Here is a 16,435-nt window from a genome sequence, read left to right as displayed (position 1 = left end):
TGAAAGAGTCTTGATGACTTTGTTGCTGCACGCGGGCTTTCTCTAGTTGTGGCGAGCGGGGGCTACTCTTCATCGTGGTGCGCAGGCTTCTCACTGCGGTGGCTTCTCTTGTTGTGGAGCACGGGCTCTAGGCACGCAGGCTCCAGTAGTTGTGGCACGTGGGCTCGGTAGTTGTGGCACACGGGCTTAGTTGCTCCGCGGCACGTGGGATCTTCCCAGACCAGGGCTCGAACCCGTGTCCCCCGCATTGGCAGGCGGATTCTTAACCACGGCACCACCAGGGAAGTCCCATGGAATATCTTTTTTTAAATGTCCAGAAGGAAATAGAGGGTCCACATGTCCCAGGCAGGACCATCTAACCACAAACCTCAACCCTTAATCTTTCACCTCCAACTCCAGGCGTTGCCACATGTGGGTGAGGAGTGACAGGGGCAATCCAAGGGTGCTGGAGTGCTGGGGCGTGGCTACCCATCCAGCCCAAGAAGAGAGCACAGGGGTGATGGGCAAGTCTCTGTGGCTCTAATGAAGCCAGGGTTGGGAGTTCACCTCCCGCTGTGGCCAGTGATCTGGGCTGTGTATCACGGCCACAGTAACCCTCTGGCACCAGCCAGTCATCCTCCAAATGTCTGCCGTGAGTCAAAAGAGGCAAGAGATGTGGGTGACAGGCAGGCAGAGCTTCCTCCTGCACATCACGGGGAGTGCTCGAAAGTGCCTCCCATGTGCGGGGATGGCAATCCAGAGTGTTTACTGGTTTTGAGACTCGGTTTCCAAATCCTGGGTAGGTAGAGAGATACTTGGCGTTGGCTCTTTAGGGGCAGAGGTTTGGCACTAATGGCTCTTTAGGGACAGAGGTGTGACCTTGGGCAAATCACAGCTTCTCAAACTCTGAGCTTCCATCACCAAGGATAAAGGTAGGTAGATCAATCTTGCAATGTTAAGGTACTCAGTGAGTGCAAGAAAATGTTTGCTATCTTCATAAAAGAAGTACAGGCCTTCAAGGTATAGTATCCTTCACCATTCGTTTTCAAAGAGAAAATTGTTTGCCCCAGAAGTAGCTTTCACTGAGTGCCAAGTTCCTTCATAGATTTTATCTAATTATCAACACATTTTCTTTTAAATTTTTTATATTTTTATCCAATTATCCAGGCAGATAGTTGAATCAATTCGAATAGTCCCCCACAGTTTATTATAAAATTAGAAGTCCCCTGGGTGTCACCTCCCTGTACCATTTCCTTCTTTTAGAAGACAAGCACTTTTAACTCTTCCAGATGATGGTACAAGTGTAATAGTCACATCCATGTTTCTAAGTAGCATGCTTATAATGCTGCTTCTTGATTTTCTGGCGTTGCTTTAGGCAAATATCTATTGACTCCCTAGTGAAGAGGAGGAGTTAGTTCTCCCCCCTCCCTCTGCCGTGTTCACGCAGACGCATTCTTCCCATCACCCTGTCCTCTTGATGTAGTTGCGTGGTACTTTAAGAAAGAGCCATGGTCAGTGTTTTTGCTCTTATAATCATGTGAACCTAATTCCATTTATGGACTATGGCTAGTTTTCCTTTCATATCTGACTTAACAATTGCCTTTTTTATTTGCTTAGTTTTATTATTACTAACGCCATCCAAAACTAATCCCTGACTGTCTAAAACTCCTCTTAGAATGGTCAGATTTAGCAGATGTTCTTTGTGTGTGTGTGTAAAGATGTCTGTCCTGGAGCCTCCTGTTGCTCTCTAACGTGAGAGGTGCCACAGCTGCGGAGCTGCAGCTCCCTCCTCTTCTCTTCTGTAATGACTCTCCTGTTCACTATGTCCTGTGCCTTCCTTGTTTTTCATTTTTTGGTTTTTTTTGTAATCCTCCCCCTCCTCCTTTTCTCCCCCTCCTCCTCTTTCTTCTCCTTCTTCTTCCACATCCTCCAGTCACTGTCTGAGGAAGTGTGATGGCAAGTAAATATTTATGACCTGGCACGTCTGAAAATGCCTTTCGTCTCCCCTCACACTTGATGGATAGCTTGGCTAGGTCTCATCTCCCCTTTTTACTGAAGCTTTGGAAAGGCGAATGGTAAAATTATTTACCTAATTAGGGTAGAGAGGCAACCTTAACATTAAATCATTTCCCTTCTGTTTCCTGAATTCATCACGACTTTGCAGGAGGGTCCGTTTGGATTTGAAGTTTCTCAGAAGCATTCATGTCGGCAAACAGTAGAGCTAGTGAGTCCTCTTGGTGAAGGCAAGAGAAGTGACAGTGCTTGCTGGACCAGCCCTGATGGGAGCCGGGTTCAGTAAAGGGGAGGATAAGAGCTCTTTTCTTTGTTCGTTCTTCTCTGTTAATGCCACAAGACAGCTCCACCTGATTTGGCAGGTGATGCAGCTGACTGGAGGAAATTTCATCTGCACGAAATAGAGAAGTCGCTATGCAGGTAATTCTCTGTCTGGAAAGCATAGGTGATTATAGAAATTAACAGATCAGAAGCTTGGACACATGGACCAGATCTTGGCAGACTCACCTTTTACCTAAGCAGTCTTTTCATTAGTCAAGACTGTCAGTTGCTGGATCTCTCTGAGACCCTCTTGATTCCAATATTCATAGCTACCTGGTTGAACACAGATGCTATATATAACTCTTGGAGTGGGCCAGCTGGGGCTGTGAAGACGGGTTTTGAAAACAAGAGGGCTGTGCTATGTCTCTGGTATTGTCATACTGAAGGTTCTTAACAGGACTTGAAATGCAGACTTTCTTTTGTCCCTTTCTGACTCTTTTATAGAAGTTTCATGTCTGTTGGTTGACTCCAAATCCATGCGTGCTAAGAGAAGAAATCAAACCGTGGAGAATCATGGAAAATTTTAAGTTTCTTTTGTTTTTTATTTTTTGTTCTACATATGCCTAGAGTTAGCTTTAATAATCTGTCAGCCTTACAGGATTTTCCTGTTTGCTTTCATATCAAATATGGCTTTTATTCCTCATTTTCTCTTTATTTCCTGTAGGTGGATTTCAGTGTTCCATTCTGTTCTCTGGAGCGGGAATTCCTTGCCTCCTTTTTGATCCCATCATGCCTTTAGTGTTCATTTCAGGCCACAAGGATGCTTTCTCTTCAGAGAGAAAAAAATCAATTTCCTCTGAGCCGAAGAATGGCCCAGGGTTTTTATTTGCCCCAAATTCTGGTTACACTTTCTTAATAAAGGAGCATTTTTGAGGTCTACACACCCTGCCCGGAACAACTACTTGTTCAATTTCAGTGCCAAACTCAGCTTTGGCCACAGCCTAGTCTCTTTTTTCTTAGTTGTCATTGTAGAACTAAGAAGTATATTTTCTGATTGGCCAGTTTTGTCAACTCTCTTGTGTCCTCAGGCATCCAGATGCACCTCTGCAACAGAGAGCACTACGGCTACCTGCCCATCCCCCTGAAGCCCCATCAGACCCTACAGGAGGACGTTGAGAACCTCATCCATGTGCAGACAGAAGCAATGAGTGAGTGACCCAGGGGCCTGGTGGTGGCTCATGTTCCATTGGCACTGTGAGCATACCAGCCACTTTTTCCCTCTCCCAGGACCAGGACTGGAATCTCACAGCCATCAGTCAGCCTTGGCTGAAACGTAGTTGTTCATTTGTTCGTTCATTCTCAAACTTTTCCTATGTGAAATATGAATATGACAAAGTCTTTGCCTTTAGGGAGCTTCCCTTCCATGTGGAGAGCTGGGTACACAGTACATACATTTCGCACAGTGTCCTGACAGCTATAATGGTGCTTTGTCTATGGATTTAAAATCTAACTTTGTTGCTTTCTAATTATATGACCTTGGGCAAGTAATCTAACCTCCTTAGTTGTGAAATGAAAATAAAACATCTAGGGTTTGGGGGCAAATTCCCCATGATATATGTAAAAAGTATACTAGCAAAAACAATAATTATGACTTCAACTTAATAATAGCTTATGGTGTAACAGATACCATAGTAAACATTTTTTGTACTTTGTCTCATTAATCCTTACAACAACTCAGTGAAAGGGGTTTTATTATTGCTCATATTAAAGATGAAGAAATTGGGATGTAGAGAGTTTAATGTCTTGCTGTAGATCATCCTGCTAAATAAATGATAGATTGGGATTTGAACCAACCTTGCTATCTCCAAAGCTCAGATTCCTCAACACTGTATCATATTGCCTCTGGGTCTGGCATGATGTCAGAGCTGGTAAAAAAATGCTCAATGATCAGGGGCTACACTAATTATCATGTGTAGTGCGCAGTGGCGTCCAAAGGAGAAAGTAACAAAAGCACCCTGCCTAAGGGAGGATGTTGGAAATGGCTACCCAAAGGAGGGAATATTTGCGCTGAATTTTCATGCAGTATCTGAGAAACTCTGTTATTCATCACTAGAGCATAGGATGTGTGTATGTTGGCAGTTGGGGTGATTGGGGGGGGCGCAATGGGAAGCAGGGCTGGAAGGTAGGCAGGAGCCCAGTGAGAAGGACCTCTAATGTATAAGAAGGGGTTTGGACTTTTCCTGAAGGGAAGGGAGATTTTAAAGAGATTTTAGCAGTGAAATGTCAGGTTGGAAGGCTGAAATGCCGGGATTTAGAAAGGTCACTCTCATGGTAAGAGAAACACGGATGGAGCAGCATGAGGCAGTGGGTGCTGGTCTTAGGTCAGAGGTGAAGAGACTGTTTTGGACATAACCCGGTAAACTCGGCAAAAGGTGGTGAGGATCTGAGCTAGGGCAGGAGCAGTGGGAATGGAGATAAACTTATGACATAGACTTGAAAGGACTTAGCCAAGAGTTTGTGGATGAACAAAAGGGAGGCAGAGGAAACCTTGTAAGTTCTGACTTGAGTGTCTGGAATGACTGCAGGAATTTTAAGTGCATGTAGATTAAAGGAGACATTTGCAAAGAAAAATCATGAGTTCATTTTTAGACCCACTGAGTTGCTTGTGAATATCTATTTCCTGCTCCTCACCCCCAGACAATAAATTCCTTGTTCATGTTAGTCTCAAGATATAGCCCATTCCCTGCCACCTAGCAGGCACCCAGTAAATATTTGTTGAATGAATGAATGAGTTGCCCAGTGGATAGATGGAGAGATGAATCTGAAACTTAAGTTCTGTCAAGTCTAAAGATGTTGAGTTGGGATTCATCAACAAGATAATGTGATATCACAGAATTTTAAGAAAACAGGAGCATGAGATATGGAAGGAAGTTCAAGTAAGATAAGGACTGAAAAAGAGTCCAGTGGGTTTTTTTCAGCTAGTTTCCATAACAAGAATGGTTTCAGAAAAGGCTGACTCAGAATTTAAAGTGTTTGAGAAGTAATTAAAAAGCAAGGGCATAGAGAGAAAGCAGAATTTTTTCTTTTAAGAAACATGGTTAGGGCCAGAAGGTAAGACAATAATAATTATAGAGATTCATCAGAAGATTCCTTTAAATAGAAAGCTCTCCTACTGTTTTTACACAGGATTGTGTTTGCAAAACACCAGTCAGCCCAGTATACCAGGGACGTATTGGTGGTGATGAGCAAAGCATATCCGTAGACTATACCTGGGATGGGGAGCAAAGCACCCCTGACATTACAGCCTTTGTTGCTGATGCACATGATAGTGTGCAAGCCATTTGGTCTTTCCTGGTCTCAATGTCCCTGAGTTTGAAAACAGAAACAAGAGATCACTACTATTCTCTATGAGTACAGAGAATAATAGAGATAATGGGGAAATAATAGAGTATTAATGATAATATTAATACTCTATTAATAATAGAGTATAATAATAGAATAATAGAGTATTCTTGGGGGGCATGAGGACTGAATAATCAGCTGGTTCACTGGGATAGTATTTCTAGAACCAGCCCTTAGGAATTTCTTTAATACGTAGTGTCTCTGCCTCTTCTCTATATTCTAGACCCAGAGGCCAAGGGCAGTATCTTATTGCCTTCTATTCCAATCACCTAGCACAGTGCCTGACATATAATTGGTAACAAACAAATATTTGCTGAATGCATGACCAGACAAGTGAATGAAAGAATGAGCAAATGAATAAAAACTGTGTTGCAAAGAACATGCAACATGAAGCCAGAATAATGGACTTGAACCCAGGCTCTATCATGTAAGAAGGGAGAATCAACCCTCTCAGAGCTTTAGTTCCTTTATCTGCGGAGTGAAGATAATAACACTGACTTTGCAGGGTTGAGAGGAGCAAATAAAAGAATATATATCAACTCCATAAAACAAAGAGGTGTTGCTATTATTAGGACTCCATGTAATGCTTGGTAATGTGTGTCTCCTTATCATCCCCATTCCATGGCTTTCAATCTTGACTCCAAGTAGATGTCAGCCCAGAGAGGCTGACCAGAGCCTTGCCTTCTCTTCTTTTCCCCCACAGAACTGAGAGCACAGAAAGTTCTCTGTACACAGAAACACACACACTGTCAAAATCAATTTTAATGATTACAAATATGTACAACACTATGTTAGGCAGGTAGATTTCATTTGGGAAGAACCTGTAATTTATAGCTGTCGTTATTGATCCCCCGTACACTCCAACTCTAGTGCGAGGCACTTTATATATGGCGTTTTATTTAATTCTTGTATTGACCTTCTCTAGTTATAATTTTGTTAAAATTTTAGATCCTGAATTTTAAAAGACAGAGCATAATTGGGATAATAAAATAATTGGAAAATAAACCATTGAGGGTAATAATGCAGAAACACAGACTGAAGGCCTATGTAGGATGAATAAAAGGCTGGTGATGATGAAATCATAGCTGTCAGGTGTCCTCAGGAAAGATGAACTAGATGCTAAAAGCACTAGTTCATCTGGAACCCAATGGGCAGTTAATAAATGGCTGCTAATAGACTGTACAATTGAAGCATTAGAAGAGGCATAAAATTTATGTACAAACACCGAACGCCTACCTACAATGTATGAGTCACTCTATGAGGGTACTGGGGATTCACAACATTTTACAACCAGTTCTGTTTTGGGTGTTTATATTTAACTGGGGAGACAGGACAGATATTTTAAAAAGACCCCAGTGATGCAGTATATTGCTTTGTGAAAGGAGCAGTTATAAGGGCAATAGGAATTTGGAGTAAGGAGAGATTGCTGTGGGCTGATGTGATCTAGGAGAGCCTGACAGTTCTTAAGCTGGGCTTTGATAGAAGTGTGGAGTTTAAACAAAGGGAGCGTTATGGTGAGGGCACTATACGTAGAGGAAACAGACTGAACAAAGGCATTGTTCAAAAAGCATCATGAAGGACCTAGTGGCAAGACGGGAATAAAGACACAGGCCTACTAGAGAATGGACTTAAGGATATGGGGAGGGGGAAGGGTAAGATGTGACAAAGTGAGAGAGTGGCATGGACATAGATACACTACCAAACGTAAAATAGATAGCTAGTGGGAAGCAACTGCATAGCACAGGGAGACCAGCTCTGTGCTTTGTGACCACCTAGAGGGGTGGGATAGGGAGGGTGGGAGGGAGGGAGATGCAAGAGGGAAGAGATATGGGAACATATGTATGTGTATAACTGATTCACTTTGTTATAAAGCAGAAACTAACACACCATTGTAAAGCAATTATACTCCAATAAAGATGTTAAAAAAAAAAAAAAAAAAAAGCATTCACACCCTGGAAGAGAGTAGGCTTTAAACAGTAGAAGGCAATAAAGTTTGAGTGTTGGAGTGGTTTAATCATTATGATTCTTGAATGCTCAGCTAAAGTACAATGCCCATTCTAAAAGCAGTAAGGATGCAAGGAAGGCTTTAGAAGAGAGCATCAGGCTATAAGTATTTATTAAACACATATTATGTTCCATGGATTGTTCATATGCTGGGGATGCAGCAGTCAACAAAACCAGCAGAAGCTCTGCCGTCAAGGAATTTATATTCCAACGCAGAGAAATATACAATTTATCAAGGAAGTAGCCACATGAATATTTGGGAGAAGAGTGTTTCAAGCAGAAAGAACAGCACATGCAGAGGCTGTTAGGAAACAGCCTGGGGTACTCCAAGAACAAAAGGCCAGTGTGTTTGGCATGTACAGAATGAGAAGTTGAGTAGGAGATGGGGTTGTGGCCACAATAAGGAATTTGGACTTTATTCTTTGGGTAACGGGATTCCATGTGGGTGGGGGAGGGAGAGTGGCATGATGTGATTTATGTATTTAGGTAAATCACTCAGGCTGGGGTGTGGATACTAGAGTGTAAAGGGACCAGTACATCTCTCCTGGTGAGAGATGACGGTGGTTGGAATGCAAACTGTAGTAGGAAGGTGAGGAAAAGTAGGTGGATTTGGGATATATTTTGGGGGTAGGGCCAACAGGACATACAGAGACCTGGATGCAGCCCATGAAGGAAAGAAAGGAATCAGTAATGACTCCAGGATTTTGGCCTAGTATACCATTTAATGAAATGGGAAAGGCTTTATGGGAAAAGACTTAGGGAGGGAAGTTGTGGTCATATAAGCTTAAGATAATTATTAGACATCTAAATTGAAAGGTTAGGAGATATTTGGATATATGAATCTGGAGTTCAGGGAAGAGACTCCAGTTGGAAACAAACATTTGAGAGTTATCAGCATTAAAAGGATATTTGAAGCCATGGAACAGTGCGAACTTGTTTAGTAGGAGAACATAGAAAAAGAAGAGGAGAGAGTGGAGGACAGATCCCTGGAGGACACAAACAGCCGGAAAGCTGGAAGGAAAAATTAAGAAGTGTTTCAAGAAGGAACCAGATGCTATTGAGAAGTGAAGTCAAATGAGGATACAGAACTGATCACCGGTTCTCTCAAGGTAGAGATCTGTGATGACCTTGATAAGAACCACTTCAGTGCAAATGATTGGAATAAAGCCCATTGGAGTGGGCTGAAGAGAGGGCCATGGGGAGATGAGAAAGTGGACTCTTGTTGGCATGGGAATAGAGAAGTAGGGTAGTGGCTGTAAGAGAGTGACAAATCAAGGGAGAGGCTGTTCTGTTTCATTTCGTTTTGTCTTTTATGCTGTTTGTGTTTTTTTTTTTTTTTAGGTAGGATTTTAGCATGTTTGTATGCTGATGAGAAAAATCCAAAATATAGGGAGAATTTAATGATGTAGGAAAAAGATAATTTAAGATCCTTGAGAAAACAAGTTCTAGATAGAACAGGGATGCTGTCGCAGATGGGAAGGCAGAGTGTGTAGGCAGAGATGCAGCTGGGTGTGTAGACTTGAGGTGGAAAGAAAAGGTAGGTCTACTTTGGCTTTAAACATTTTCTCTATGACATATATAGTCCAGTCAACAGCTCAAGACAGATGTTGAAGATTCCAGGAGAGAGAACAAGACATAAAATAGACCTCTCAGGGAATGGGAAAATAAATTTACTAGGGAAGTATAGTTGCATCATTTGGCAGTATCGAGTGCCAATTTGACATCTGTGGCTATAATTTTGAAGTGACTCAGTCAACGCAGTTGTGTGAATTTCTTTCATAGTGTTCTTCTTGGTGCTAAGAGGACAGTCAGGTTTAACTAGGATCGGGGTTTTACCAAGCAAGATCAATAAAGGGAATCAAGGGTCTTACAAGGGAGGAACCATGAAATCTAGGTTGGGTACTGATGAGAGTGAGAACAAGAAGGGTGTGATGGATGCAGACATGGTAGTGGGTCACTGAAAGAATGATTGTTGGTTCTAGGTTGTTGGTTGTTGGATGGACCACCATGTGGATGCTGAGGTTTCTAAGAACGATGGCAGGGACAGTGAAACTGTGAGCCAGAGGTTGGAGTCATCAGTGGCTGAGGGAACATGATTAGGAGATACAGAGTGCTAAAGTATGCTTCAAAGAAGCCAGTTTTTGAAGGATGAAAGAGAAACAGTTTGGAGTGAATTGGGGGACGTGAGAAAAATCAGCGTTCACTCTGACAGCTGAAAGGGAGGCAGTGTCCTCAAAGGAAAGCCAAGTTTTAGTCAAAACAAAAAGGCAAAGAGACATTCAGAAAAAGTGAAGGGACTGAAAATATCAGGGAGTTTATGAATTTCAGACTGGAGTTTCTGAGATCAGAGAAGAGTTTGGGCTGGGTGGAGATGGGGTATAACAACAATGGCTAACACCTTTTTTTTTTTTAACATCTTTACTGGAGTATAATTGCTTTACAATGGTGTGTTAGTTTCTGCTGTATAACAAAGTGAATCAGCTATACGTACACATATATCCCATATCTCCTCCCTCTTGCATCTCCCTCCCACCCTCCCTATCCCACCCCTCCAGGTGGTCACAAAGCACAGAGCTGATCTCCCTGTGCTATGCAGCTGCTTCCCAGTAGCTATCTATTTTACATTTGGTAGTGCATATATGCCCATGCCATTCTCTCACTTCGTCCCAGGTTACCCTTCCCCCTCCCCGTGTCCTCAAGTCCATTCTGTACATCTGCGTTTTTATTCTTGTCTGGCCCCTAGGTTCTTCAGAACCATTTTTTTTTTTTTTTAGATTCCATATATATGTGTTAGCATACGGTATTTGTTTTTCTCTTTCTGACTTACTTCACTCTGTATGACAGACTCTAGGTCCATCCACCTCACTACAAATAACTCAATTTCATTTCTTTTTATGACTGAGTAATATTCCATTGTATATATGTGCCACATCTTCTTTATCCATTCATCTGTTGATGGACACTTAAGTTGCTTCCATGTCCTGGCTATTGTAAATAGACCTGCAATGAACATTGTGGTACATGACTCTTTTTGAATTATGGTTTTCTCAGAGTATATGCCCAGTAGTGGGATTGCTGGGTCATGTGGTAGTTCTATTTGTAGTTTTTTAAGGAACCTCCATACTGCTCTCCATAGTGGCGGTATCAATTTAAATTCCCACCAACAGTGCAAGAGGGTTCTCTTTTCTCCACACCCTCTCCAGCATTTATTGTTTGTAGATTTTTTGGTGGTGGCCATTCTGATCGGTGTGAGGTGATACCTCATTGTAGTTTTGATTTGCATTTCTCTAATGATTAGTGATGTTGAGCATCCTTTCATGTGTTTGTTGGCAATCTGTATATCTTCTTTGGAGAAATGTCTATTTAGGTCTTCTGCCCATTTTTGGATTGGGTTGTTTGTTTTTTAATATTGAGCTGCATGAACTGCTTGTATACTTTGGAGATTAATCCTTTGTCAGTTGCTTCGTTTGCAAATATATTCTCCCATTCTGAGGGTTGTCTTTTCATCTTGTTTATGGTTTCCTTTGCTGTGCAAAAGCTTTTAAGTTTCATTTGGTCCCATTTGTTTACTTTTATTTTTATTTCCATTTGTCTAAGAGGTGGGTCAAAAAGGATCTTGCTGTGATTTATGTCATAGAGTATTTTGCCTGTTTTCCTCTAAGAGTTTGATAGTGTCTGGCCTTACATTTAGGTCTTTAATCCATTTTCAGTTTTTTCTGTGTGTATGGTGTCAGGGAGTGTTCTAATTTCATTCTTTTACATGGAGCTGTCCAGTTTTCCCAGCACCACTTCTGTCTTTTCTCCATTGTATGTTCTTGCCTCCTTTATCAAAGATGAGGTGACCATATGTTCGTGGGTTTATCTCTGGGCTTTCTATCCTATTGTATTGAGCTATATTTCTGTTTTTGTGCCAGCACCATACTGTCTTGATTACTGTAGCTTTGTAGTATAGTCTGAAGTCAGGGAACCTGATTCCTCCAGCTCCGTTTTTCTTTCTCAAGGTTGCTTTGGCTAATCGGGGTCTTTTGTGTTTCCATACAAATTGTGAAATTTTTTGTTCTAGTTCTGTGAAAAATGCCATTGGTAGTTTGATAGGGATTGCATTGAATCTGTAGATTGCTTTGGGTAGTAGAGTCATTTTCACAATGTTGATTCTTCCAATCCAGGAACATGGTATATCTCTCCATCTGTTTGTATCATCTTTAATTTCTTTCATCAGTGTCTTATAGTTTTGTGCATACAGGTCTCTTGTCTCCTTAAGTAGGTTTATTCCTAGGTATTTTCTTCTTTTTGTTGCAATGGTAAATGGGAGTGTTTCCTTAATTTCTCTTTCAGATTTTTCATCATTAGTGTATAGGAATGCAAGAGATTTCTGTGCATTAATTGTGTATCCTGCTACTTTACCAAATTCATTGATTAGCTCTAGTAGTTTTCTGGTAGCATCTTTAGGATTCTGTATGTATAGCATCACGTCATCTGCAAACAGTGACAGTTTTACTTCTTTTCTGATATAGATTCCTTTTATTTCTTTTTGCTGTGGCTAAAACTTCCAAAACTATGTTGAATAATAGTGGTGAGAGTGCTCAACTTTGTCTTGTTCCTAATCTTAGTGGAAATGGTTTCAGTTTTTCACCATTGAGAATGATGTTGGCTGTGGGTTTGTCATATATGGCCTTTATTATGTTGAAGTAAGTTCCCTCTATGCCTACTTTCTGGAGGGTTTTTATCAGAAATGGGTGTTGAATTTTGTCAAAAGCTTTTTCTGCATCTATTGAGATGATCATATGGTTTTTCTCCTTCGATTTGTTAATAGGGTTTATCACGTTGATTGATTTGAGTATATTGAAGAATCCTTGCATTCCTGGGAGAAACCCCACTTGATCATGGTGTATGATCCTTTTAATGTGCTGTTGGATTCTGTTTGCTAGTATTTTGTTGAGGATTTTTGCATCTATGTTCATCAGTGAGATTGGCCTATAGTTTTCTTTCTTTGTCTGGTTTTGGTATCAGAGTGATGGTGGCTTCATAGAATGAGTTTCGGAGTGTTCCTCCCTCTGCTATATTTTGGAAGAGTTTGAGAAGGTTAGGTGTTAGCTCTTCTCTAAATGTTTGATAGAATTCGCCTGTGAAGCCATCTGGTCCTGGGCTTTTGTTTGTTGGAAGATTTTTAATCACAGTCTGAATTTCAGTGCTTGTGATTGGTCTGTTTATACTTTCTGTTTCTTCTTGTTTCAGTCTTGGAAAGTTGTGCTTTTCTAAGAATTTGTCCATTTCTTCCAGGTTGTCCATTTTATTGGCATAGTGTTGCCTATAGTAATCTCTTATGATCCTTTGTATTTCTGCAGTGTCAGTTGTTACTTCTCCTTTTTCATTTCTGATTTTTTGATTTGTTGAATCAGTCTTCTCCCCTGTTTTCTTGATGAGTCTGGCTGACGGTTTATCAATTTTGTTTATCTTCTCAAAGAACCAGCTTTTAGTTTTATTGATCTTTGCTATTGTTTTCTTCATTTCCTTTTCATTTATTTCTGATCTGATCTTTATGATTTCTTTCCTTCTGCTAACTTTGGGGTTTTTTGTTCTTCTTTCTCTAATTGCTTTAGGTGTAAATTTAGGTTGTTTATTTGAGATGTTTCTTGTTTCTTGAGGTAGGATTGTATTGCTATAAGGTTCCCTCTTAGAACTGCTTTAGATGCATCCCATAGGTTTTGGCTCATCGTGTTTTCATTGTCATTTGTTTCTAGGTATTTTTTTTTATTTCCTCTTTGATTTCTTCAGTGATCTCTTGGTTATTTAGTAGTGTATTGTTTAGCCTCCCTGTGTTTGTATTTTTAACAGACTTTTTCCTGTAATTGATATCTGGTCTCATAGCGTTGTGGTCGGACAAGATACTTGATATGATTTCAATTTTCTTAAATTTACCAAGGCTTGATTTGTGACCCAAGATGTGATCTATCCTGGAGAAGGTTCCATGAGCACTTGAGAAGAAAGTGTATTCTGTTGTTTTTCGATAGAATGTCCTATAAATATCAATTAAGTTCATCTTGTTTAATGTATCATTTAAAGCTTGTGTTTCCTTATTTATTTTCATTTTGGATGATCTGTCCATTGGTGAAAGTGGGGTTAAAGTCCCCTACTATTATTGTGTTAATGTCGTTTTCCCCTTTTATAGTTGTTAGCATTTGCGTTATGTATTGAGGTGCTCCTATGTTGGGTGCATAAATATTTACAATTGTTATATATTCTTCTTGGATTGATCCCTTGATCATTATGTAGTGTTCCTCTTTGTCTCTTGTAATAGTCTTTATTTTAAAGTCTATTTTGTCTGATATGAGAATTGCTACTCCAGCTTTCTTTTGATTTCCACTTGCATGGAGTATCTTTTTCCATCCCCTCACTTTCAGTCTGTATGTGTCCCTAGGTCTGAAGTGGGTCTCTTGTAGACAGCATATATACGGGTCTTGTTTTTGTATCCATTCAGCCAGTCTTTGTCTTTTGGATGGAGCATTTAATCCATTTACAGTTAAGGTCGTTATTGATATGTATGTTTCTATTACCATTTTCTTAATTGTTTTGGGTTTGTTATTGTAGGTCTTTTCCTTCTCTTGTGTTTCTTGCCTAGAGAAGTTCCTTTAGCATTTGTTGTAAAGCTGGTTTGGTGGTGCTGAATTCTCTTAGCTTTTGCTTGTATGTAAAGATTTTAATTTCTCTGTCGAATCTGAATGAGATCCTTGCTGGGTAGAGTAATCTTGGCTGTAGGTTTTTCTCCTTCATCACTTTAAATATGTCCTGCCACTCCCTTCTGGCTTGCAGAGTTTCTGCTGAAAGATCAGCTGTTAACCTTATGGGGATTCCCTTGTGTGTTATTTGTTGTTCTTCCCTTGCTGCTTTTAATATTTTGTCTTTGTATTTAATTTTTGATAGTTTGATTAATATGTGTCTTGGCGTGTTTCTCCTTGGATTTATCCTCTATGAGCCTCTGTGCTTCCTGGACTTGACTATTTCCTTTCCCATATTAGGGAAGTTTTCAACTATAATCTCTTCAAATATTTTCTCAGTCCCTTTCTTTTTCTCTTCTTCTTCTGGAACCCCTGTAAATCGAATGTTGGTGAGTTTAATGTTGTCCCAGAGGTCTCTGAGACTGTCCTCAATTCTTTTCATTCTTTTTTCTTTATTCTGCTCTGTGGTAGTTATTTACACTATTTTATCTTCCAGGTCACTTATCCGTTCTTCTGCCTCAGTTATTCTGCTATTGATTCCTTCTAGAGAATTTTTAATTTCATTTGTTGTGTTGTTCATCATTGTTTGTTTGCTCTTTAGTTCCTCTAGGTCCTTATTAAACGTTTCTTGTATTTTCCCCATTCTATTTCCAAGATTTTGGATCACCTTTACTATCATTACTCTGAATTCTTTTTCATGTAGACTGCCTATATCCTCTTCATTTGTTTGGTCTGGTGGGTTTTTACCTTGCTCTTTCATCTGCTGTGTATTTCTCTGTCTTCTTATTTTGTTTAACTTACTGTGTTTGGGGTCTCCTTTTCGCAGGTTGCAGGTTCATAGTTCCCATTGTTTTTGGTGTCTGTCCCCAGGCGTAAGGTTTGTTCAGTGGGTTGTGTTGGCTTCCTGATGGAGGGGACTGGTGCCTGTGTTCTGGTGGATGAGGCTGAATCTTGTCTTTCTGGTGGGCAGTACCGCATCCAGTGGTGTGTTTTGGGGTGTCTGTGAACTTATTATGATTTTAGGCAGCCTGTCTGCTAATGGGTGGGGTTGTGTTCCTGTCTTGCTAGTTGTTTGGCATAGGGTTTCCAACACTGTAGCTTGCTGGTCACTGAGTGGAGCTGGGGCTTAGCATTTAGACGGAGATCTCTGGGAGAGCTCTCTCTGATTGATATCATGTGGGGCCAGTAGGTCCCTGGTGGACCAATGTCCTGAACTTGGCTCTCCCACCTAAGAGGCTCAGGCCTGACACCCAGCCAGAGCACCAAGACTCTGTCAGCCACTCGGCTCAGAAGAAAAGGGAGGAAAAAAAAAGAAAGAAAGAAAGAAGAAAAAAATAAAATAAAGTTATTACAATAAAAAAAAATTATTAAAAATTAAAAAGTAAAAAAGTAATAAAAAAAAGAAAGATGGAAAGAAGAGAGCAACCAAACCAAAAAACAAATCCACCAATGATTACAAGCACTAAAAATTATACTAAAAAAAAAAAAACAAACCAGACAGACAGAACGCTAGGACAAACGGTAAAGGCAAAGCTATATAGACAAAATCACACAAAGAAGCATACACATACACACTCACAAAAAGAGAAAAAGGAAAAAAATATATATAAAAAAAGGAAGAGAGCAACCAAATCAATAAACAAATCTACCAATGATAATAAGCTCTAAATACTAAACTAAGATAAACATAAAGCCAGAAACAAATTAGATGCAGAAAGCAAACCCCAAGTCTACAGTTGCTCCCAAAGTCCACCACCTCAGTTTTGGGATGCTTCATTTTCTATTCAGGTATTCCAGTGATGCAGGGTACATCAAGTTGATTGTGGAGATTTAATCTGCTTCTCCTGAGGCTGCACCGAGAAATTTCTTTTCTTTGTTCGCACAGCTCCTGGGGTTCACTTTGGATCTGGCCCTGCCTCTGCATGTAGGTCGCCTGAGGGCATCTGTTCTTCGCTCAGAAAGGATGGGGTTAAAGTAGCAGCTGATTAGGGGGCTCTGGCTCACTCAGGCCAGGGGGAGAGAGGGGTACGGAATGTGGGGCAAGCCTGGAGCAGCAGAGG

At 40.6% G+C, this 16,435-nt stretch overlaps 1 protein-coding gene across 2 annotated transcripts in view; it reads left to right on the top strand.

Annotated features, from left to right (window-relative positions):
- Positions 1-16,435, top strand: part of COLGALT2 (collagen beta(1-O)galactosyltransferase 2) — a 139,656-nt gene that overhangs the window by 80,086 nt on the left and 43,135 nt on the right. For both annotated transcript variants that reach the window (XR_011073645.1, XM_068541389.1), the window contains exon 6: positions 3,342-3,461. Coding sequence is in view for 1 of the 2 variants with exons in the window: in XM_068541389.1 (XP_068397490.1) it covers positions 3,342-3,461 (120 nt within the window). In the remaining variant the exon portion in view is untranslated. The remainder of the gene's footprint in view (positions 1-3,341; positions 3,462-16,435) is intronic.

This window comes from Eschrichtius robustus, chromosome 3 (assembly GCF_028021215.1).
Source record: "Eschrichtius robustus isolate mEscRob2 chromosome 3, mEscRob2.pri, whole genome shotgun sequence".
NCBI classification, from domain to species: Eukaryota; Metazoa; Chordata; class Mammalia; order Artiodactyla; family Eschrichtiidae; genus Eschrichtius; species Eschrichtius robustus.
This window is presented reverse-complemented; position numbering and strand designations above follow the sequence as displayed.